The 23,896-nt window shown below is 48.4% G+C and overlaps 1 protein-coding gene across 1 annotated transcript in view; it reads left to right on the top strand.

The window, feature by feature from the left end:
* The first annotated feature begins 19,031 nt into the window (after positions 1-19,031).
* Positions 19,032-23,896, top strand: part of LOC135916585 (uncharacterized) — a 45,284-nt gene continuing 40,419 nt past the window's right edge. The window contains exons 1-2 of the mRNA XM_065450019.1: positions 19,032-19,276; positions 19,712-19,938. Coding sequence (XP_065306091.1) covers positions 19,042-19,276; positions 19,712-19,938 — 462 coding nt within the window. The 5' untranslated portion in view covers positions 19,032-19,041. The remainder of the gene's footprint in view (positions 19,277-19,711; positions 19,939-23,896) is intronic.

Below are 23,896 nucleotides of genomic sequence, written 5' to 3'. Positions count from 1 at the left end.
TACATACAGGAATGACATGACACTGGTCATAACTTAAAGCAACGGTTCATGGGATACACATATACGGGCACGTAAACATGATGCTCAATGCAACTTTGACTTGGAATGATAGTCACTTTTCAGATAGAAGTGACATGATGACATACTGGCAATCAATGGCTGTTAATTCTTTATTCCCAGAATGATCAATTGTAAAATACTTGCACCCAGATACAATAACGCATCTCCGAATCACAGCTGTCACATCCCATCTGCCCTATGCAACTTTGCCACATGAAATGGCAAACTCGTTGATATAATCAGCTACGGATTATGCCAGTGTTATGCTGTTTCTTGCAGTTCTGTCCTTCACGAGTATTTGTGTAATGTGAAAAATAGCACCCTGAAGTTCTAAATGTTATGTATACTATATGACAATCCTATTCTTTTTCCGTGATCAGAGGAGGCTTTTGTGTCAGTATATAAATTGGAAGTTTTTTAACAACGAATATGTGACAAGCCTCCCAAAGGCTAGCAGGCTAGCACAGTGACGAAAGCATCTTTTAGCCATATTGGCACAAAACTTTCCCATAGGCTTTTTTTTTCATAAAAGCCAACCAACCACACATCTCTTGATCTAGCAGATTTGTCTTTTATGCGACAAGTCTGTGTTGTTTTCCTTGCAACAAGTACTTTTACATGTGTCCACAAAACATTGGTCCTTCATTAAGTTTATTTTTTCTACAACTTTCATGTTTTTTGTTAACAATTTATTGTGCATTTTTGGAAGCTCTTCATACAGCATCCATTATTTCTTGGAAAGCTTCTTTGCAACGAGGCTCTAAAGTTGTTGATAGACTATTCAAGTAGTTTTTTTAATATAACAATTAGCCTTGCATTTAAAACTTATCCTTTGTCCCCAATAGTTAGCTATCTTTTGCATAAGTTGGTTAAGAGGTAGTACCTAAATTTATGGAAATAAATATTGTTACTACAAGTACTAACGTTGTCGTGTCACTATTCAATATTTGATGCTTACTATTCTTGTTGAATTTGTGTTTGAAAGAAATTAACCTTCGCCCACCTCTACTTCTTATACAATGCACAAATATGCGCCCAAGCCATAATTGTGCTTTCTGAAGTCTTACTTTGCTGCATATAATAGTGGCAAAAAGCAGCTTTTCAGAGAGAACTTGATTTTGTTGTTCTGTGTATTTTGTTCTTCTGCCATAAGTGTAGTGAATCAATAACTATATCGCACACGAGTACACAGCCTCTCAATGGAACAGACATTTATTTGATACACATGAATTCACACCCTGTTCAGCTAGATTTCAAAATTATGCTGATTGTGGCCAGCCTCTAGTATGTACAGAAGTACATCTACGATGTGGTCTGAGGGTACATGTGCAGTGCTACTTTGAAGGTAGTTATAATTCTCACAGCAATGCACCAAGTAAGGTTGTTGCTTAATTGTTATAAAGAATGACAGCATCAGCTGGGCTGTAAGGGCGACAAAAATGATTTGTGCAATTCACCAAACATACAAACAGAATAATAATATGACTACATGCCATGTGCTAGTTAGTATTTCAAGTGATTAAGAGAATGATATAAGGGCTGTTGGGTCGATCAGGCTTATTTGTCGTGTTAAAACAGGCTGTGAAGTTAACTTCAACATGTCTAAGTGTTTACGAAATTGGGGAGGTGGCAGTGAGACTCCCTGGGGAAGCAATACATCAGTTGTCCTAATGGTATGGCTTGACTATATAATTTCATCATTGCTTGTTTAGAAATATGACGGTTGGTTAGAACCTATGAAATGCCACAACAGCAAGGCTGAACATCCATCCTTACTTCTCAGAGGCTTAAAGATTGATACACAGTTATGCTTCAGGGATTATTTTGGTAACAAATATATGCCATGTTCATTTCAGTGGAATGGAAAGAGGTGATTGAGCACAGCCATGCTATGGTAGCATGCGTGAAGAAATATAGGAGAGCCTGGGGGCTAATATATGCTAATAGAGTGAACAAGTAGCTGTGACTTGCAAGATTATTTTACTTCACAGTGGATGCTGCAGTAAGGTTTGTGCAACTGTAAGCAATATGAGAATGAGTTAAAGATTACTTGTAATCTATGGATTTGTATGACAGATGAGAATGTGCACCCAATTTGCCACTACGCTTTTTTTTCTGTTTTATGTTCAGCACGGAGTGCGAGTTGCTATGGCTTCTTAACTACACATTTCTGCATTCCGTTTCACAGTGCTTATGGGGCTATGTGCATTAATTTGACTACTTAAGTGATTGAATAGTAGAAGATGTCTGCATTGCAGATTTACACAGAACATATTATGAATTCGTCACAAAGCTCCACCCAAGAAACTGTCTGTTGGCTATGAAAATAAAAAATGGCAATAAACATTCCCTTACTTTCTTGTGCTGCCATGCACACGGTGCTAATGAACTAATGTCTACAATGCAGACATTCCGTGCTTTCATTAGAGGTAGGTGCAAGTTGCACTGACACAATGAACATGCATTCATTGCCTACAAGCTACTGCATGTTGGAATTGGTGTTACAGCAGGCATGGCAAATGTTCTCCCCTACTTGTGTCTTGTGCACCATATGAGCCAGCATTTCATTTCATTGTCGTGTACCTGTTTAAGCTGTTACTGATTAAGAAAGGCAAATACAAAACCACTAACTACGTCAACCATTTCACATGCAAGATCACTGCACTCATTGCAAAGCTTATCAGAGAGTTTTACATAAGGGGAATGCAATCGTAGAGGCCCCAAGTACTACGGGGCCTCAACGCTTGCACCCCCTTAATCTAGATCTCTATAGTTGCTTGGTAATCTTGGTTTGCTTTGAGATGAATTACAGTTACTGTGCACCTGTTTGTTAGCCTATGTACTTCTCTTTTTAATGTGGCTGTGCATTGACTAGCTAGGTTGTCACTACATGAATGGGACATTTGGGCCATGCCCAATGCAATCAAATAACATTACTTTGCTATAGCTTACTGACTGTGCAAGCTTATTTGTTATCTAGGGAAAAGAATAAAAAGAGAATGCATGCATAAATGATGTTGACAGTAGCAAACGGTCTCAAGGCAATCATCCTTGATTGTGACCATTGCTGAGAAAGCAAGCATGCCTGTATTCACTTTGACCACAGGCTGTACATTGTTTAAATGCTGGTAGAGGTATGGATAAGTAGTGAAGGGGCAGCAGATTGGCCACCCAGGCCTTTATGCATGGGCATTGCTGCCTTTTGTGCCCTGTAAACCTCTGTCATCTCTTAAGACATGGATGACATAACACTACTTCTATTTGCAGGGACATTTTTAGCACCAACAAGAAATGGAAACATTACGTGAATTCATGCCTATATGAGGTGTCTTTTCAGCAATATGAATTAATATTTGTTTTCATGCAAACATTCTTCTCGTGAAAACATATCTGACAAGCATCTCTGCCTGAAGAAGTAACTATGATATGTAAATTTCACTTTTATGTCTGTCATAATTGTAATCAATTGCTTAAGACTTACTGGTGGGCTAGTTGGTTAGTCATGACTTAATATGGCAGTGCACTATGAAACAATGACGTAACATAGAATGAACAAATACTAGCTCTGTATGTGTTGCACAGCGCTCCTGTACGTTCATTCGGTGTTACATCATTGTTCCAAAGTGCGATGCCATATTACATCATGTAATCAATTGTAGGCTCACTATTGACAGCTACTTGTCAATAGTGAGTGACTTGTCAATCAACACAGCTGTATTCCGTGATAATAGAACCATCTGTATAGGAGTATGTTAATAGATAATGCTGCGGCGCTTCAGCAGGCTACGCTGTTGCTGTGACAGATCCCTTGCTCATTGGCTTAGATACACCTGTGTGTTCGTATATGCGCGTTCTTCTAAGCTGTTCCATACAAGGTCTGGCCCCATCCGTGAAAGGAATGCGCATTGGATGGTGGCAGAAAACAGACCGAGTTTATTTTCTACAAGAGATGCAGATGAGAGCCGCATGTGTTCAAGGGGGCAAACCCTCGGTCCCTGTCTAGTGGTCGAGATGGTGGGAGTGATGGAGAATTCTTGGAACTCGACTCGGGGCAGGGTCGCTTCCTGTTTCATCTGCACTGGTGCCTTGTCCAGCCGAGGAGTGGTGGTGCATCGCTTGTACACAACATTTTCCTCCCTTCTCAGATGGAGTCGCCGTAGTGATCCGGAGGGTGTCGTTCCCGCTGCGGGCATGACTCTGCAGTTGTGTTAGGCACGGTCTCAGGGGCAGTGCCAATCTCTGGTTTGGTCACCGATGATTGCGAAGGCTTCAGCATTCCTGAGAGAGTGGCCTCTGACGACGTGGAGTTATCTGCTTTTATCCCAAGCATAAATGGGAGCGGGACACTGCTCGCGGTTAGTGTACAGCCCTTATCCTGTGTCGCCGAATCTTCTTTGGGGTGTCTCAAAACACCGGGCTTCATGTGGTCACATTGCCATCGCACTAACCTGTTGGGGCCTTTAATGAGCCACGATCTGTGGCCTAGTTTTTCCAAAACCGTTTCCTCTGTCCAGATCGGATTCCCTCCGAAGTTTAGAAAGAAAACTGCTTGTCCGACAGCGAGTACTCTCAACTTTGTGTCCCTGTTGCAGTTGGTGTGGATTTTGTTCGCTTTTGCTTGGGGCTGAATGCACGTGAGAGCTGTATCCAGCTCACGCTCGAACCCAAGTGCAGCCGGCATTTCACCCGTTGATGTGCAGATGGTGGTGTGTTGCTCTAGAAAAAGTGGGCCAGCCTACACGCGAATGTTCCGTCCTTGTTTTTGGCTAATGCTCGTTTTGATTCAGAAGCCATCCTTTCTGCTTGGCCATTTGTTGTAGGATAGTACGGTGTGCTTGTTACATGGGTCACCCCATTCTTCTTTAGGAAGCTCTCAACTTCTACTGAACTACTGAAACGAAGGATGGCCCGTTATCAGTCACAAGCTTTTTGGGGAGCCCAAAAGCTGCGAAAAGGTTCCGGAGTTCCTCAATCAATGTGGCAGACTGTGTATTATGCATGGAGCACACTTCCAACAATTTTCTGTATGTGTCCACAACAATTAGCCAGCATTCTGCCTTCTATAGGACCAACGAAGTCTGCGTGAACTGTGTCCCAAGGCGTTCTGGTGTGTTCCCATTGGGGCACTGGTGCCCTGGCTGGTGCCCTTTGGAGTTGACAACAAGTTGCACAGTTTCTAGTGAGCCATTCGATATCTGCGTCAATGCCTGCCCAACAAAAGTACCTTCGTGCACATGCCTTCATGACCACAATTATATGGTGGTTTGCAGGTGCGAGTTTAAGAAGGTAGTTTCTCGCCTTTGTTTTGGAGTTACCATCTGGGAGCCTCTAACAAGGCACCTTTCCTGCGCTGAAAGCTCAGTCTTCAGTTTCCGGCACGATGAAAACTGTTCTTTTGGCAGTTTATGAACTTCACCGTTTGAAACAGCCTCCAGCACTTGGGATAGAACTGAGTCCTCTCGAGTCATTCGTGCTAGTTGACGCGGTGAAAGCTCGAAGCTGAGCATGGTAGCCAACATGAGCACGTCTCTTGGGGGATAAGGTTCAACTTGTGCCGGTAGTGGAAGTCAGCTTAGAGTGCCCGCATTTTGGTGCAGTAGGCCAGGCCTGTACAGCAACTTGTAATCATACGTTGCTAGTTTAAGGCACCATCGCGTAATCCTTGATGAAAAGATCCGGGGTACTTGCTTTGTTTCACTCACGAATCCAATCAATGCCTGGCAATCTGTTATGGTCACATGCCGGTCAGCTATGTTCTTATGAAAATGACTGATGCTGTAGATTACTGCTGCACTTTCTTTGTTGAGCTGGAAGTAGCTCGATCTTTTCGGCACTTCCCAGTGTTCATGAACTGAATGCAATGGGCGCCTCTCGGCAAATAGCATCTTCCCGAGCGAGGATGGCATCAATGCCGTACGGCGATGCGTCCACAGACAAAAGAAGGGGCTTCGTTTCGTCGTAGAGAGCGAGCACTGTAGATGCACGAATCATCTCCTTAAGTGCCTCGAAATTGGCTTGATGCTTGCTCTTTCACTTCCAGGGCGTGTTTTTCTCTAGGAGCCTATACAATTCCACCACGACCATTGTTCTGTTCTCCAAAACGCAGTCGTCAAATGAAATAAGGCCCAGAAAAGCCCTTAGGGATGTCTTGTCAGATGGTTTGGGTGCATGAAGTATAGCCCCAACCTTTTTCTCGGTGTTGCAAACAACATTGCCACCAATTCGATGTCTCAGAAACTAAACTGACGTAATTCCGAACCTGCACTTTTCTTTCTTGAGGCGTAAGCCTTTCTCAGGCTCGACAGTTAGGCTCGACAGAACCTGATTCAGACGCTGTGCGTGCTCATTTGCACTATTCCCGTTGACAATGATGTCGTCAAGGTGAACACTCACCCCTGGAATTCCAGGTATCTTTGTCTCCCTCAGGCACTGGAAAATAGCTGGTGCAGCAGAAATTCAGAACAGGAGGCATTCCACCCTGAATAGTCGTTTTGTGGTGTTCACTGTGAGCAGTGCTGCTGTTTTTTCATCAACTTTCAGTTGTTGATATGCTTGATAAAGATCCAACATTGAGAAGAGGGTTCCACCATGTAGGTTTGCAAACACTTCATCTGTAGTTGGTAGCGGGTAAGAGCCTTCTTCGCTGCTGCATTAACAGTAACAGTTTTAACAGTACTCCCGTAGTCACCACAGACATTGAGTGTACCGTCGGTCTCCTGAAGACGTACCAATGGGGTTGCCCATTTGGTATGCTGCGTTGGTTTTAGGATGCCTTGGTGCTGTAGATGGTCAAGCTTATGTTCCATAAGCGCCTGCAGTGCCACTGAAATCGGACAAGCCTTGCAAAACATTGCTGTCGCACCGTTTTCGAGTTCAATGTGAACTAAAGGACCTGTATAGCTTCCAATGTCTTCCTTGAAGACATCTGGGTGTCATCCCACGACCTCTGTAATTTCTAGTGCTGGCTCTCCAATGTGGTTGATCCCCTTCACCTGAATTTGAAGTGGCAAAAACCAATCTCTTCCTAGGAGGTTGCACCCGGTGCCCATCATAACCAACAACGGCAGCAGATAGTCCTTTGATCTCAACATCACATGAACTTGTGCGGAGCCCAGGACGTGTAATTGTTTACCTGACCATGTGCACAAATCGAGCGGCTCGCATGAAAGCCACGGAGTGTTTTTCTTCCACCTTCTGTAATCCGTGTCCTCGCTTATCAGGGAGCATGCTGTACCTGTGTCCACCTCACACTGGACTGGCTTTCCCTCCACTATCAAGTCCACGAGCAACTTGGGGCAGTGTGTACGTACACTATCTGTGTGCAGCTTGCAGCAGGAAGTGCTGACAGGTGGTGGTTTGACAGTGTGCGCCCGTAGCCGCTAGTTGTCGGAGCGTGGTTCCGTATTTTTATTTTTATTTGAGATGCAGGCATGCTCGACGTGACCTTCCTTGGAGCAGAAACGGCACTCGGCTGTCTTGAATTTGCATGTTTCAGGGTCGTGCAAGCCGTCGCATCGATAGCAATGTCACGCTGACGTATGCTTGCCTCCTGGCTTGATTTGCGACGTCCTGTTAATTTCCTCCGAGTTTGCCACTCCCTTGATATCTCGCTGATGCCTTGACGCACTTTCCGCTGACAAGGCTAAGTCCACAGCGCATTGAAATGTCAGGCTTTTTCTGCGAACAGTGTCTGCGAAAGATGTTCGTCCCACACGCCGCGGACGATCTTGTCCCGCAGCATCACATCTTGGGGCGGCATAGTTGGGTTCGCCGCTGAAGCGGTCGTTTGGGTGTCAGGTGACGTCGTCGATATTGTAGCCGAAGGCAGCGCTCCGAAGTTGCAGTCGGCTGTCAAGGTTCTGAGGGCCGCAGCGTAGCTGCTGATCGACTCGTCTGGCCGTTGGTCGAGTCTTTGAAACACGTACCGGCTCTAAAGCTCGGATGTCCTGGTGTCGAAGTGCCGCCTAAGAAGTGTCACTAAATCATTTAAGTTGACTTCGGCGCTATCAGCGCGCACACGGTGTTCGAAAGTGTCGGCTCCACAAAGCGTGAGAAGTGCCCGCTTCCTCGCTGACGTCGCTCGCCACGAAGTAAAAGTCGAGGCGCTGGATCCACGATTTCCATGATTTGGCCGAGAAAGGCTCGACAGCGCTGTGCATTCGTCCTGCAGCCATGGCCTTCGAAAACTTATAGATCCGCTTCGCAACTCCTGCCTCTTCGCCAGTGTTACGTACGGGGTCTGGCCCCGTCCGTGAAAGGAGTGCGCATCGGTTGGTGGCAGAAAACAGACTGCGCTTATTTTCTACAAACGACGTAGGCGAGAGCTGCAGGTGTTCGAGGGGGCAAACTCTCGGTCCCTGTCCGGTAGCCGAGACGCTGAGGGCTACGGAGGATTCTCAGAACTCGACTCGGCATGGGGTCGCTTCCCGTTTCTCGCGCTGGTGCTTCGTCCAGCCGAGGAGCGATGGTACGTCGCTTCTCCACAACACAACCTTTCGCTAGCACAGCTACAAAAAGTGCGCCATCGCACCGTACACAACCGAGCACATAGTGACGTATGTCGTCGCAACATTATGCGGTAGCAATAAATAAATAATAAAGAAAGCGGCACAGGTAAGACGACTGCACAGTATTCCAAAGGTGGCTCACCATGTCAATGCCACACATGCAGCACAGAATATGACAGTGCAAGAGTTGCGTTTTCACCATGACGCGGAAGCTTCAACCTACATCGACAAAAATATGACAGTGTCGTCTGCTGTTGGCGATAGTTGCCGACTTCGAACAGTGTTGCTCTGCGCACTGCCGAATGTTTGCGAGCTTTCAACAGAGTCGCGTCCCCAAACCGAAGTGCGGATGCAGGCGCATTCGAACCGCTCGAGCTAACTAATGAAAAAATAACTAATAATACAGCAAACGTAATAACAATATCCTGGCACGATGCGAAATATTGCTGGTCGCCAGCACACGAGGCTGCCAACTCGCTGATGCATGTTGCCAGTTGCAGGTTACCTATTTGGTCAACCAGAGGGCGCATGTGAACCGCACCGCATCTTGCGGTTTCAGCGTAAATGCAATTTTGTGACCGATCGCGACGATCGCCCGTTTTTCACGAACCGCATGCATGCGGTGCGGCGTGCGGCGATGGGCGGTTTGAGCGTAAATCGGCCCTTACAGCAGTCACGCTGTCCGCTTTTTCCGGAAGAAACGCTGGCTTTGATGCGACGGCCGGTTGGGTTTGTCCTTACCGGCTTGGCTGGTATCTGCAAGGGGTGCGGGTGTGGTTTGCTTGGATGTTGACTCCTTGATGGCATCATCTCCCTCACTTCCGTGGGTTGCTTCAACCGCGTCTGCTCCATCCATGATGTGTTCGGCCACTTCATCACTTCGTGCCTGGCCCGTAACATTAGCGTAGATACGCACGCACTGGCTCTCATCGTGGCCGAAACGCCGGCATAGCCCGCAGCGTGGCACCCGACACTCACGGCGTATATGTCCTTTTCCACGGCACCGAAGGCAGAGCGGAGCCCTACCAGGAACATGGACGAGAGCAACGTCCTCACCAACACGCAACTGATGGGGCAAATCCTCGATGGTAACACCCACCTTCAGTTTCAGTGTAACCGACCGTGTTGTTGAAGCCTTGTCAACGCAGCCTTTCACCCTCCATTTATCGCGGGTTATTTCAGTCACTTTTCCGAACGCTGCTAATGCCACCCGGACGTCGTCGTGTTGCACACCGTGGAGCAACCAAAACAGCTTCAGCCTGACACCTCGGTTGGTCGGGTCAATAACCACGCAGCGGTGGTCTTTCACATTGAAAGCTTCGGCCTGCAGAATCTTTGCCTTCGCTCCTTCGCTGTTGAAAGTAACGGCCCACAGGCGGTTCATCTGATATGCCCCAAGGGCAACCACATCCGGCAGCAATGACAGACGCGCTAGGGCGCCGCGAAAATGCTCGACGCGATATGGCCTGGCGGTGACATCACCATGCAAAAATACTGTGTTCAAAACACTCGAACCTGATGGCAGATGCGGAACAACCATTTCATAATCCTGGGCAGGCATTTTAGTGCTCCTGATACCAAGACCCGGCTGGGCCGCTAAAGCCGCTCCTTGGGAGCCCATGAAGCACACGTCCGTCACGCTCGGTGGCCGGAAGTCGTCACTGAGCCACGAGTTCGATGCTTCAAAGCGGTACAAAAGCGCCTCTAGTGAACGCGGTGTTGCCTTAGAAACGAGCTGTTTCTAAGGCTCAGGCATGCGTCGCTTGCTCAGGAGCACATTTCGTTGTCGCGCCGAAAGCTGCGTTGCTCGACGCTCACCGCGTCCGATGCAGGGCGCGTAGTCGCTGCGCCGTAGCCCATTGTCTTACACCCCTTGGCGGGTCGACGGGAACGCTGTCGCGTTCCACTCTTGAAGGCGAAGCTTAAGCGTCCGCTTTGCAGCTGTTATGACGTCATATGGTAGCTACGCGGCCGTGCGCGGCGCAGCAAGGAAGAGCGTGGTTGTGCGGCTAGTATGCTTCGCATAAAAAACAGTCGCGAATCGCGCACTCAAGCGGTGGGAAAGCTAGTATGAAGGGCAGGAAGCCGACATGATAGACAAAGTTAAACAGGTATACGTAGGAACTGTTCCGACCGGGCAATCCACCAAACCCGTTTAAGAAGGTCAAGACCAACCGGAACTGAACGCCCCCATAGCCTTTGATGACGTTTAGGCAGCGGCACACTCATTCAGGAAAAACACAGCCCCATAGGTAGATCAGGCCACGAACGCAGTGATTCGTAATCTAAGTGACGACACGATAAAGAGCTTGACCAGATTCTTTCACGACACGGTCTGGACAGAGGACGGCGTCCTTCCAAAACAATGTAGGGAAGCAAAAATTATTCTCATTCCTAAACCAGGCAGGTTTCGTAACATCAACTATCTTCGACCCACCTCCCTAACGTTGTGCGCCTGGAAACTCTTTGACAAGGTTGTGCAGGTCCGGCTCTCGAACCACATAGTGCTAAACAACATGTTCCCCTCCAACATGTTCGGTTTCCGACCCCACGTGTCGGCGCAGGATGTTTTTTTTTGCTTCTAGAGCACGAGGTCCTGCACGCCAACAGATGGTCAGACGATAAATTTGTACTGGCACTGAATATCAAAAAGGCCTTCGACAGCATCTCCCACCACACTATCCTAGAGGGACTGGGAGCAGTTAACTGCGGAATACGAATTTATAACTACTTGCGCTCGTTCCTCAGTGACCGCACGGCCACAATTGGATTAGGCTTCACGAGGTCCGACACCTTCCACTGTCCCGACAGAGGCAACCCTCAGGGAGCTATACTCTCTCCACTGCTATTTAATGTGAGTATGAGAAAGCTAGCCCTGGAACTAGATAAACACCCGTATCTTGGCTGTGTAATATATGCCGATGACATCACGTTCTTGGCTCACCAAAGGTCCTATGGGACAAGCAAGAAACTCTTCAAAAGGCTGTAGGCGCAGTAGTGGAATACGCGAGGGTGGTGAACATGGCATGCCCACCCGAAAAATCCGAATTCCTTTGGGTGCGTGCGAAATACGCAAGAAAGAAGGACTGGGTGCCAATCACTCTGACTCTCGACGGGACGCCAATTTGTGAAGTGCGGACACTCAGAATATTCGGGATGTGGATACAACAGAACGCTGCAAAGTACCACACCCTTCGAAAACTAAAGGGCGTCCCATTAAACGTAGCCAGAATGATACGGAGAGTGGCAAGAAGGAGAGATGGCCTGAGGGAGAGACGATCAGCCTGGTTCACATACGCCCTTCCGTATCAAGCCTTGAAAAACCAAGAGCTCATACAGGCAAACACAATATTGAGAAAAGCCTTCAAAGCCGCCCTTGGTCTTCCCGAATGCGCTAGCACAGAGAATTCGAGGGACTGGGTCTGCACAATAGTTTTGACGAGTACGCCGTCACGACGTTCTATGCTCAGAAAGAACGACTTTGTTATTCAACTCAGGGCAGGGAAGCATTGGCGAGGTTAACATTTCCCCTGTATTGCGGAGTATTGCGGAGAGGAAACGGCACAAATAGACCGCACCGTTCGATCGCACATTGCGGTGGCCGCAATTCCCCAGTATATGCACCCCAAGTACCACCGCAGGCGACGCAGGGCAAGGGTAAAGACTCTACAAATGTTTTGGCATGGGGCCGGGAGTGTGTTACACGGATGCCAGTTGAACCAGCTCAGGCAGCTTCACCATAGTGTCTACATCTAAGAACAACATAAGAACGACATCCTTCAAGACTCCCTCGGCATGCGTGGCAGATGCTGCAGCCATCGCCTTAGCCATTCAGGACGCCGAGCGCCAAACCAATTCGGATTTCATATTATTCGACTCACAAGCTGCTTGCGGCCTGTTTCTACATGAAACGACACCCCAATCAATACTAAAAAAATTTAGGCAATCCACTGGAAGGGCACCACACTATCATATGGTGCCTGGCACACGAAGGACTCGCAGGAAACGCGAGGGCAGACCGTATTGCTCGAGGATTAAACGTCCTAGCAATGGCATGGCCTAGCAACGGCCTTCGACAGAATTCTCGTGACATCCTCCTACAGCAAAGGCAGGAACGGAGACGTTTTGAATATCCTCCCTCCGAACAGGAGAGGGACTGGCGTCGTATTCAGACGAATACATACCCCAACCTGCACCACCTACACAAAATACACCCCACGAGGTTCACTGACGAGTGCCCGTGGTGCACAGACACACACTAAAACACATCACGCGGAAGTGCCCCAGGAGGCCTCCGCACATAGACAGCCCCATATTACACCAACATCCACTAATGAGGAATAGGCAGTGGGAGGCGTGGCTTGCAGACGAGGGTCGGGAGAGCCAATTGGCTCTTCTGGACTAAGCCCAGCGAGCCGTTCGTGCCCAGTGGGCCCTGGAATAGAGGCCCCAACCATCGTGCCTCATTTTATTTATATTCAATAAAGTTTTTACTCACTCACTCACTACCCCTGGTGCGAGCAACCGGATGGTCTATCAATTAGGCCACAACCGCACGTAAACCTTGGTCACGTCAAAATCACTTACCTCTTCTCGATTATCGGCGAGGGTTAATTATGACTGCCATACTATCTCCCTCACTTACAACGTGGGGATCAGCCGGAAAGCATGTCCGCGTGTTGTTTATGACGATGATAATATCCGTACTATGACACATAACAACAAGGGAATTGGGAAGAAGAGGCCCGGGACATTCAAAATAAATAAAGAGAAGTGAGGAAACATAAGCCTGAAAAGGTTTGTCACGTTAGGTAGCGCAGGTACACGAGAGCACCTTAGCTGCTCGGTGAAACGGAAGCAAGGAATACACGTTGTGACAAGTTGAGAATGGAGAGTCGACTAGCTTTACTACGCAGTAAATCCAGATTTGCCGAGTGGCTGTGGTGGCGCCCCGAATGGGCAGCCGCCTCACTTACATGAAAGAGCAGGCCACCATGACCTCTACGTGGACCCAGGCCAGGTAGCTGGATTTGCAAGAAGCGGGCACAACGTGTAGTGACGGACCAAGTCTACAAGCGCTCTCATCCCCTCAAGAGTGCCGGAGGCTGAGGTGTGAATGGCGAAAGGAGTGAAGCGTTATTGTTCAAGGTAGGCGGGTTTCATGCGTGCGCACGACACTTTCTTTAGAGCGTGCATCAATCTTCAAGGTTTTCCCTGAAAGAGAAACCGCACGAAAGGGGCCTGCATAGGAAGGAGGCAATGGTGGCTTGATAGAGCCGTGCCGCAGAAACACGTGCGTGGTTGTGTCCATTGTCGGAAAGCTGAACACAGGCTGCCCGCGGGCGACACGTGGCGGTGTAGGTCGAAGCTGGTCGAGCCAGGAATGAAACCTCTATAGCTGCTGTGCGACCGCTGGCGCAGTGCCTTTCTGGGTGACGGAAAACTGGCCTGCAACGCGGATTACTCATCCATAGAGCATCTCGGCTGTGCTGACTCCAAGGTCATCCTTGATTGTTGCTCGCAACCCAAGTAGTATTAGCGGTATCCTTTCCACTCAGAGCTGTCTGTCGAGCGTGGCGGTCAATGACGTCGTCAGTTGTCAGTGAAGCTGCTCGGCCATGCCGTTGCTCTGTGGGTGGTAAGACGAGGTGGTATGAAGGTGCGTGCCGAGCAGTCTCGCCAGGGTAGAAAGAAAGCAAGCTTTGGAATTGTCGGCCTCGGTCAGTAGTTATTCGTAAAGGGCAACCGTACCGCTGCACTCACGTAGCAACAAATGCTTCCGCCACCGTTTCGGCCATAATGCCTTGTAAAGGCGTCGCCTCAGGCCACCTTGAGCGCCGATAGACGCACGTTAGGAGGTACCTGAAAACTTGGCAGGGTGGAAGAGGCCCACAGGTGATCTAAAGTCTAAATGCAGGTGATCGAAACGGCTCCCTAGTGGTCGAAATGGCTGCACTGCTGAACGCGCGTGCTCGTTCACTTTCACTGCATGACAGGCTTGGCAGCTTCTTGTCCTGCCTCGAACACCTTTGTATATCTCTGGCCAGACAAAGAGGTCTCTGATCAGCCTCTGTGCCACTCTGATGTAGCGATGGCTTAGCCAGTGCAGTGAATCGAATATTGGCTGCCGAAACTGATGGGGCAACAACGGTTGAGGAGCTGCCTGCAATGTGTCACATGTTACCAGTGTTTGTAGAGAAGCGGCACCTCCGCAAACAGGATCAACAAGCATTTTTAGCGCAGTTGGCGTAGATTGGGGTTGTTTTGGTGGGCGGAGGCTACAGCTTGGAAATCCACGAGGCCACCAGGCACAGCACCGATCCACGGCACTGCGTTAGCTGCCTGATTTTCTGTCCCAGAGATATGGCGAATGTCCGTGGAAAATTTGGAGATAAAGGAAAGTTGCCGAAGCTCACATTTTGAGCACAAGGAGCAGTTGTTCTTGAAAACGAAGGTTAACAGCTTGTGGTCGGTCGCAATGTAAAAGCTGAAGCCTTCAACAAAACAACGTAAATGCTTGCAAATGCAATAGATGGCCAACATCGCCCTCCCGAAAGTGCTTTAGAGAGATTCTGTGGATTTGCGAAGAAGCCCAGCGGTCTCCAGTCTTTGCTATCGTGCTGCTGCAGTACTGCGCCCACTGCTGTGGTCGACGCGTCTACCGAAAGGGAGATTGGGGCGTCGAGCAACGGAGGAATCAGCAACACTGCGGTCGCCAACAGCGTTTTGGCGTCCTCCAAAAAAATGTTCGTGCTCCGAGGACCAGTGGACTGTAGGCGGTTTTTTGGAGTCGCGACGCAGCAGGCCGGTAAGCGGCTGAATAACTTGCACACACGATGATGTGAAGCGCCTGGGAAAGTTTATGAGCCCCAGAATGTCGCGAAACTTTCGGAAGGAGGTTGGAGAAGGGAAGCCCTCATTTGCCCGCACTCATCATGCCACTGGCTTGATGCCTTGGGGTGAAATGCGATGGCCGACATAATCAAGGGATTCAGCTCTAAAAATGCATTTCTGGGACTTTAAACAAGGCCGTGTTCATGCAGTCACTCAAATAGCAGGCGAAGGTGTTTTATGTGCTGTTCGTCTGGGCGTCTTGCAACGAGAATTTCTCCAAGGTAGACGTCTCCTCCTCTATGAACCTTCGAAACGTTTCCGCCGCATTCTGCAAACAATAAGACATAAGGACGAACTCAAATAGGCCAAATCGACTAGTGAGTGCTGTCTTAGCAATGTCGCTGGGTTTGACAGGAATTTGGTGGTACGCGCTCATCAAATCGCCCTTGATGTATATTTTGGTTCTTGCGAGACGAGCGCCGAAGTCATGTGTGTGGAGAAGGGGATATTGATCCGGAATAGTAAATGTATTCAAAGCTGTGTAATCGCTACAAGGCCGCCAGTCGCCAATGCGCTGCTTTGGAACCATATGGAGAAGTAAAGACCAATTGCTGGAGGAAGGACGAATAACGCCTGTCTGTCGCACGTGTTCGAAATCACGCCGGGCGACTTCCAACCTCCATTCAGCGAGCCTCCTTCGCCGCGCGGCGACAGGTGGGCCGGTGGTAGTGATATGATGCCTCACCTTGTGTTTCACGGGCAGCGCATCTTTTGGGGGCTTCGTGAGTTGCGGGTATTCACACACATCCAGGTTAAATTGGCTGAGGAAATCCGCTCCCAGTATGGCAATGCTCACGTCGGCGATCACAAACACCCACCTGTGCAATCGGTAGAGTCCTGTGTCTAGCGTTATTGACCGGAGTTCATACTACGCGATGGCACTCTTCTTTACTGCGTCGAGCGTGGGTGTGGACTTGCCGCGTTGGTGATCTGCGGCGTGACGGGAACAATAGACAGCTCAGCTCCTGTGTCGGCGAGAAGGCGGGTGTCGGTGATGCGGTCGGCTACGAAAAATAGGCAGCTTGTCTATTTGTCTATTGAAGGCCGATGTCGCATGCCACTGTTAGCGACTGGCCGGTGCGTTTGCCGTCCCCGAACAGGTTTGGGTGCAGGGACTTGCTTGTTCACGGCAGCGAAGGTGATACCAGCACAACTGCCGCGGTGAGTTTCTAGGTGCGCTGCGAGACTGTGAAGGCGAATGGTTGCACCGAAGTTGGTTGCCAATGTTGCCCCCCGTTGTCAGCTTCTCCAGTGCACTGGTATGCCGGCCCATTTTTTCCACCAGTCGCGAAAGTTGGTCCGCTGGCTCTGAGACTCTCAGCAGCAATAAGTAGCGGTGCCGCAGACGAGCAGTCACATATGTAGTCAGCGAGGGCAGCTAGCCGACCGAGACTCGTCTCCTTGATACCTGCCAGTACCGTGCTTGCGAAATGTGGGAGGCGCCGCAAGAACAGCTCGCGGAAAATTGGAAGCTGGCTCTCGTTTGCGGAGCAGCCAGCCAGCAACTGACGGAACCGGTGCAGGAATGGTGGGGACGGTCGTTGGTCGCCAAGTTGCTCGGAGAAAAGCTGTTGGAGACGGCTCTGTTGCGATGGCTCGAGGCACTGCACGTTCCTGGGTTTCAGCTCGTCGTATGCTGTAGCTGAAGGCGTACCCTCTATGGCATTGGCGATATTGGAGGGTAGCGCGGTGACGACGGGCCGGTACCTTGATGTGTGTGAAGTGATGCGCCGGAGTTGAAAACGGGCCTCTACTTGCATAAACCAAATTCAAGGATTCTTGGGCCGAAACCTGGGACGCTGAAGCTCTGCGGCGATGACTGGAAACCTAATTGTTGCGTCGTCTCTGTTAGAAGAAGTACGATCAGCGTCGTTCATTATTAATGTTCGAAAATCCTGTTTCCCGACTTTTTAGGAGCTCGGTTTAGCGGAGGCAAGTAACACGCGTTTTGATTGCTGGAGAACGGACAGTAAACTGGCTTCACTCAAAAGGAAAATCAGCTTTGCCGAGTGGCTGCGGTCACGCCCCTGTCAGGCGAGCAGGAGGCAATCGCCCCTACATCAATGCACGGTGAGGGGAGCAAAGGGCAATGACACCCATGGCAGGGAAACTGCATTTCTAAGGATTGGGGACAACGAAGTGATGGATGGTCGCTACAAATTATTTCACTGGTTATGCTGTGGCTTTGGCTTCAAGCGAAATATTGTCTTTGTGGTGCTCGTGCACTCGCATACCACTATTGTAATCGCCCTATATGACTGTTTCACTCTTCCGCAACATTAACGGAGCTCGATATCCCAGAAACAAGTCTCTGTAGACTGGAAACGCAGCATCGTATTCCAGCCTGCAACTATACCGGGTGTTTCAGCGAATACTTTAATTTTTTAACAGCGGAGCTGTTCTCAGTCGAGCCTTCACCGTCCGTTGTCGTGCGTCATGCAGGGTGGCAGGGGACAGGGGGCAGAGCGTGCGCAGAGAGAGGGAGACGAGATGGGTATTGGAGCAGGTGTTTCGCCGGCGCACGCCCTTTCGCCACGTGGATGCCGCTCGGCGCGAGCGGTGGCGCCGACGTCGCGCAAATTCCGAGCTTCGAGAACGGGAACAGCAAGCCACGTGCCGGTGGAGGCAAGCGAACCCCCATTTTCAAGAGAAGGCGACCCAAAATAAGCTCCAGCAGATGCAACTTAACCCCCAACTTCGACAATAGAAGCCGAGCAGAGACGTCGACGCATAGAAATTCCTCCTACGGAGTGGGCGAATGGACGGTTCAAGAGAGAATTCCTGGACCGTTACTGCGACCACAGCTGCAAGGCGAGTGATAGACTGGTTTGATGAAAACCACACGCAACTGAGGAGTATGCGCAATCCTGAACCGAAGCTCCAATGTAGCAAAATGACGACAAAGACACAGACTTTCATGAAAAGCGCGCTAAACAAAAGTTTGAACTTGAGAAAACGACAACCAGCTTCGCCGTTTTGACAGCTTTCACTGCCTGGCACTGGCCTTAGCTTTTTTTTATTTGATGTGGCAGATAGCACAGTTCTAGTCCTTGAGATGGTCCACTTCAAGAGGCGCATAAATTTACATGCATAAAACAATATTTTGTTAAGAAAGTTAAGAAAGTTTCCGTTACAACAGTGCATTTTATTGGAAATTTGGCGGCGCATATCTGTTAAATGGTGCCATCCACATAATTGTTTTCAAGTGCATATGCTTTGCAGTCTCACGCGCTAGAATTTGTAAATTACAATATTTCCCCGAAGATAATTAGCTACAAAGCTACTTAGTAAATTTTTGTTAGGTATCCAATTATGCATTTCAATTTTTTATACAACTAATGCCTTCCTCTTCGAGTAGACTACCTCATGGACTAGAATTGTACAATCTACCCGAGGCAATATTTAAAAAATTGGAGTGTTCGCTGAAACACCCTTTATGTTCCCGACATCACAACGTACGGTTCTATTGGCTACTGTGATAATCTGCTGGACGAATTGGAAATATGTGCCATCGTCCACGTCGATCCCCACGCCCCAGCTGCGCGTACCAGCCGTTTTAGAGGATAGAAGAAGAAGAAGCATGCGGTGTTCTCGGTCTGCCAAAAGAGCTTTCGCAAATTTATTGGCCGCTGTGGCGATATTCACTATTTTCTGCCGTGTTTTCACGGTGACATCGTGGAAGTGGGAAAGCAACACAGTCAGCAGCAACAGCAGCCAAAGTGGTCTCGTCAATGGCAACGCGTGGATGCTGCGTTACACGATCGACGTGGCACCCGTGGATAGATTTGTCTACGCATCAGATGTCAACGGCTCTGGTAGGTTCAACCGCTTCACTTTCACGTACTTCGCTGAACCATGCTACACCCTTTAATAATGACACAGCTACTTCCTTGCTTGCGTGGTTATAAGTGTAGTGACGTCACCAATTCTCTTGATAAGACTGTTTTAGTGCAAGGTTTTCGCTTTTTGTCGACCGACGCAGCTCGGCCACAGTTACGCCCACTCTTGTAGTCTAGGTGGATTTTTCTGGATAGCTTGGCATCGCTGAATCAATGCAAATGCTTAATGCTGTGAGGCCATTTTGCAGCTGAAAACCAGTGCACTTTCGTAGCCAAAACCTAAACCAAATAACATCTTGAATACTTTGCACCGGAAAGCTAATTTAGCTTTTTATTTATCATTTAAAGTCATAGAGAAACAACAAGCGAATCGCCATGTTCAGGATTCCCATATTTCTCCCTTCGCAACAGGTCGTGAGGTCCCGCCAATTCATGTTGTGTTCGTGATTCCGGGCTGCCATTTACTAGCAGTCAACGTCACCGTGAACCAGCTGGGCAACACCCTAGACACACTGTTGCAGCGCAGCAGCCGAGCGCTTCACGTGGACCTGATAATTACCCCGGATTTGCATAGCCACGAAGTCATCATGTTGCTGGAGTGCCTGAGACCACGTATGCAGGCTGGAGTCAGCGCTGTGGTGAGGAGGAGTACACGTCGTGAACCTTTAAGAAAATCAGTCAATAACATTTATTTCCTTTTCGTATTGAAAAGAGAAGACAGGAAAAAATGCTAAGTGGCAGTTTGACGGGGTTCCTACATCTTTTTTTAACGGACAACACAGCGACGGAGACAGATTAGGAAGAACGTTCTTTTAAAACAAGTTGCCACTCAAAACATGGCTGCATGCGAACGGAAATCCACATCACGCAAAGCATTCATGTGCATACATAACTGATGTCAATGCTTCCATATTTTCTGTCTAATAAGTGAAAAATTATCACAGAAGCTTTAGAACTATATCATATTGAAAGCAGCAAGGCAGTGCATGCAGCTTATATAAAAAACGTAAACGCCATGAAATGAACAAGTCGAGGACAAATATCTTAAATAAACTTTGTCATTCAAGTACCTTGTTTACATTTTTACATATGCAACGGCCAGGGAAAAATCTCGACGATGTTAGTCTTTGTTACAATGTATTGCGCAGGAACAGCTGCCACCGTTCGTGTATTGTGAGTAATTGCACCGAAATTATAGTCGCAACTGAGAGCACATATAAAAACCAGGAGTTCTGCAAAATATACGAGGGTGAGTCAAATGAAAGAGAGCCAATGCAATTATATGACAAACGGGGTACTTTATTTAAACGCAGTCTCCATGAGCATTCGGATATTTGTCCCACTGACTAACGAGTTGCGTGATTCCCGTCTCATAAAACTTCTTGGGTTGCTGCTTCAGAAAGTCTAACTGAGTTTTTCAAGTCATCATCCGACACGAATCTAGTTCTCTTGAGCTGTTTCGTCAAATGCCCCAAAATGCGGAAGTCGCAAGGCGACAGGTTGGAGCTGTATGCCAGATGTTGCATCATTTCCCACTTGAAATTTGCCAGTTTTGTATAACCACATCAGCGACGTGGGGTCTGGCAATGTCAGGGAGCAAGATGATCCCATTTCTCAATTTTCCACGTCGTTTGTTCTTGATTGCGACACGCAGCCGATTTAACATTTCACAATATCGGAAACAAATTATAGTCTCTCCAGGTTTAGCAAATTCGATCAATAATGGCCCCTAACGATCGAAAAAAAAGTCAACAACTCTCCGGCAGAAATGACGGCCTTTGCTTTCCTTGGGGGTGGTGAATTCAAATGTTTCCAGTGTAAGCTTTGCCGTAGTATTTCAGGCTATTAGTAGCGGCACCGTGATTCGTCCCCGGTGACATCTGTAGAAAAAAGGCTTCACCCTCATTGTGATACCGGATTAGATGAGTCAAGGCAGCGCCGAACTTCTCCGTCTTCTGGGGCTGGTTCAAAATATTGGGCATCCATTGCGTACACAAGAGCCTATAACCGAGATATTCATGAATTATGGTGTGACCCAAGCCGTGACTGATGTTCACACGCCCTGCCAATTCATCGATGCTTATCCTCCCTTCTTGTCTAATTAGCCTTCGCAATTGTATTGGGGGTGATTGCACGGTGGCTTTGGCCCGGCCATGGATCGTCGTTGCAACTTTCACGTCCTTCTTTGAACCGTTTTCTCCAACGCTTCACAGTGTCCAATGAAATGCAATGTTCATTGCACACGGCAGCCATACGGCGACAAAATTCTTTTTGGAAACCACCTTCAGCTCTCAAATACCTCACGACACCATGCTGTTCAAATTTTAGAGTGCCACGCAATCATGTCCCACCCAGTGTATGAGAGCATTAAAGAACCTTTAGCCTCACACTTGCGTGTCACTTTTGTAAATGAAAGATGCCTTTGTGCTACGCACATGCCTCGCACATGATGAACCGAACCATTATAGCGCGGGGCGGCTTGGCTCACTTTCCTTTGACTCGCCCTCGTACATTATAAATGCGAAGGTACAATGGAATATACAAATGCGAAGATACAGCTCGATATAGGGCAAAAAGGTGTCACTGGAAACATCGTTCACTGCACGTATACACAAAACCTCACAACAAGATATTTAAATATACGTATAAGTCTTCGAAATGTGTACGTATTTAAGAAAAAGTCACTTTATATAGTGTGTCAAACAAGGCAAATAAATATGTTGAGCAACCACAGATTCATAGATCACAGCGCCCCCTCCTCCCACTCCCTCTGATGTATAGCGTGCGACAGGAGACGGCACGCGTCCTCCCCGCTTTTCTCCCTTGCGCGCACAAGACTGAGCCACCGTCGTCGGCTCATCCATGCCACTCCCCGCCTCTTACGCTTTCACTCGCACAAGCAGCCTGCGGCTCGCGGTCACGATGTTATCGCCCTTGGGCGTTATATAGAACATGAGGGCGACGGTGACGCCAGGAATACGCCTGGAGTGTCCATACAATTGCGATCGCAATAATATAGTAAGATTACCCGCCAACTCAAGCGTCCTGTGGCCCATTACTTTTCTCAAAAGAAGTAACAAAATTGAACTTTCACCAAGCGAGAATTTGCTGCTCCGCAGCAACTTCTTTTTTTTTTCTTTTGTGGAGTAGGGGCACGGAAATGAAACAAAAACGCAAAGCAAAGCATGTTGGCCACAATCAAATGCCTACTTTGGGCATTTAATGTGGCTGCCGAAGGAATACCGAAGAAAACGTGAGACGCTTATATATATATATATATATATATATATATATATATATATATATATATATATATATATATATATATATATATATATATATTGTCGCAGCACTGCGCGACTGAGGCAGAGAAAGAAGAAGTAGAGTGTGCGCGCGTGATCTCGGGGTACTCTGCGCCGGCTGGGCCTGGCCTGTAGCTTCCATCTCGGACCTCGTTTCACCCTGTAAGAAACCATCATTCGTAACATCTTTGGTGGACATGCGGGGTAAATCTTGGACGATCCTGGACGACCCAGCTCTACCAACTGTCCGACGGAGTAGGCGCTTGGCCGGTTTACGACCACAAGCAGCGGACATGGACGATTCCGGAGAAGGCAGTGACGACCCCACCTGTGGCGGACCAGACAGCAATCACGCAGGTCAGGCTGGCTACTGGACACCGCTGCGAGAGCCACCCACCTTTTCGGGGAAGGCGAACAAAGACGTCGATGACTGGCTTAAACACTACAACAGAGTGAGTCGCCACAACCACTGCAGCACTACGAAGCAGCTCGATAACGTGGTTTTTTTTTCTCGCTGAAACCGCGCTCCTCTGGTTTGAGAACCACGAGAGCGTTCTGATAAGCTGGGACAATTTTGTAGAAGAATTCAAGTGCTTCGGGGACCCGATCTCTAAGAAAAAGAAGGCTGAGCAGATGCTTTCCCGACGAGCTCAATTACCTGGCGAAACGTGTACAACGTACATAGAGGCTGTTCTGAAATTATGCGGAATCGTCAGCGCTACTATGACAGACGAAGACAAAGTAGGACATCTGCTTAAAGGAATCGCTGAAGATGTTTATAATTTTCTTATAACGAAGGAAGATATTAGTACTCCGTCTGATCTGAGGAAACACTGCCGGGCGTTTGAAGCGCTGAAAATGAGAAGGATTGGGCCAAAGTTTGGACGCTAGGACAACGTTACTACTATTGCAAGTGTGTCTGTCCCAACCCACGACGACATCTTCTCGGTGATTCGGCAAGTTGTTAAAAAAAAGCTTGAACGCCTTAAAGTTGTTGACGACGCTCATGTGTGCCATCGGTGTGCATTTGATCATCGCTCTCGTGTGCCACCGGCCACCTGGGCACCTCAGAGTTTGCCATGAGGTGTCCAGGTGGCCGGTGGTCCTGCGAGGTTCTCGGTTTGCTACCGAGAACCTCGCAGGACCTATGCTGATCGTACGGAGAGCAGCAACTTGCCACCGCAACCGACAAGTCTGGGACGCCGACAAGATGCACCACAACGATTTGTTCCACGGGCTCTTCCCTCCTACAACCAGCCTGAGAGTACGTTTCCACCCATAACACCCATGTCAC

The sequence above is a fragment of the Dermacentor albipictus genome, chromosome 2, assembly GCF_038994185.2.
Source record: "Dermacentor albipictus isolate Rhodes 1998 colony chromosome 2, USDA_Dalb.pri_finalv2, whole genome shotgun sequence".
Classification (NCBI taxonomy): domain Eukaryota; kingdom Metazoa; phylum Arthropoda; class Arachnida; order Ixodida; family Ixodidae; genus Dermacentor; species Dermacentor albipictus.
The sequence above is the reverse complement of the archived record's forward strand: the minus strand, read 5'-3'. Positions and strand labels throughout refer to the sequence as shown.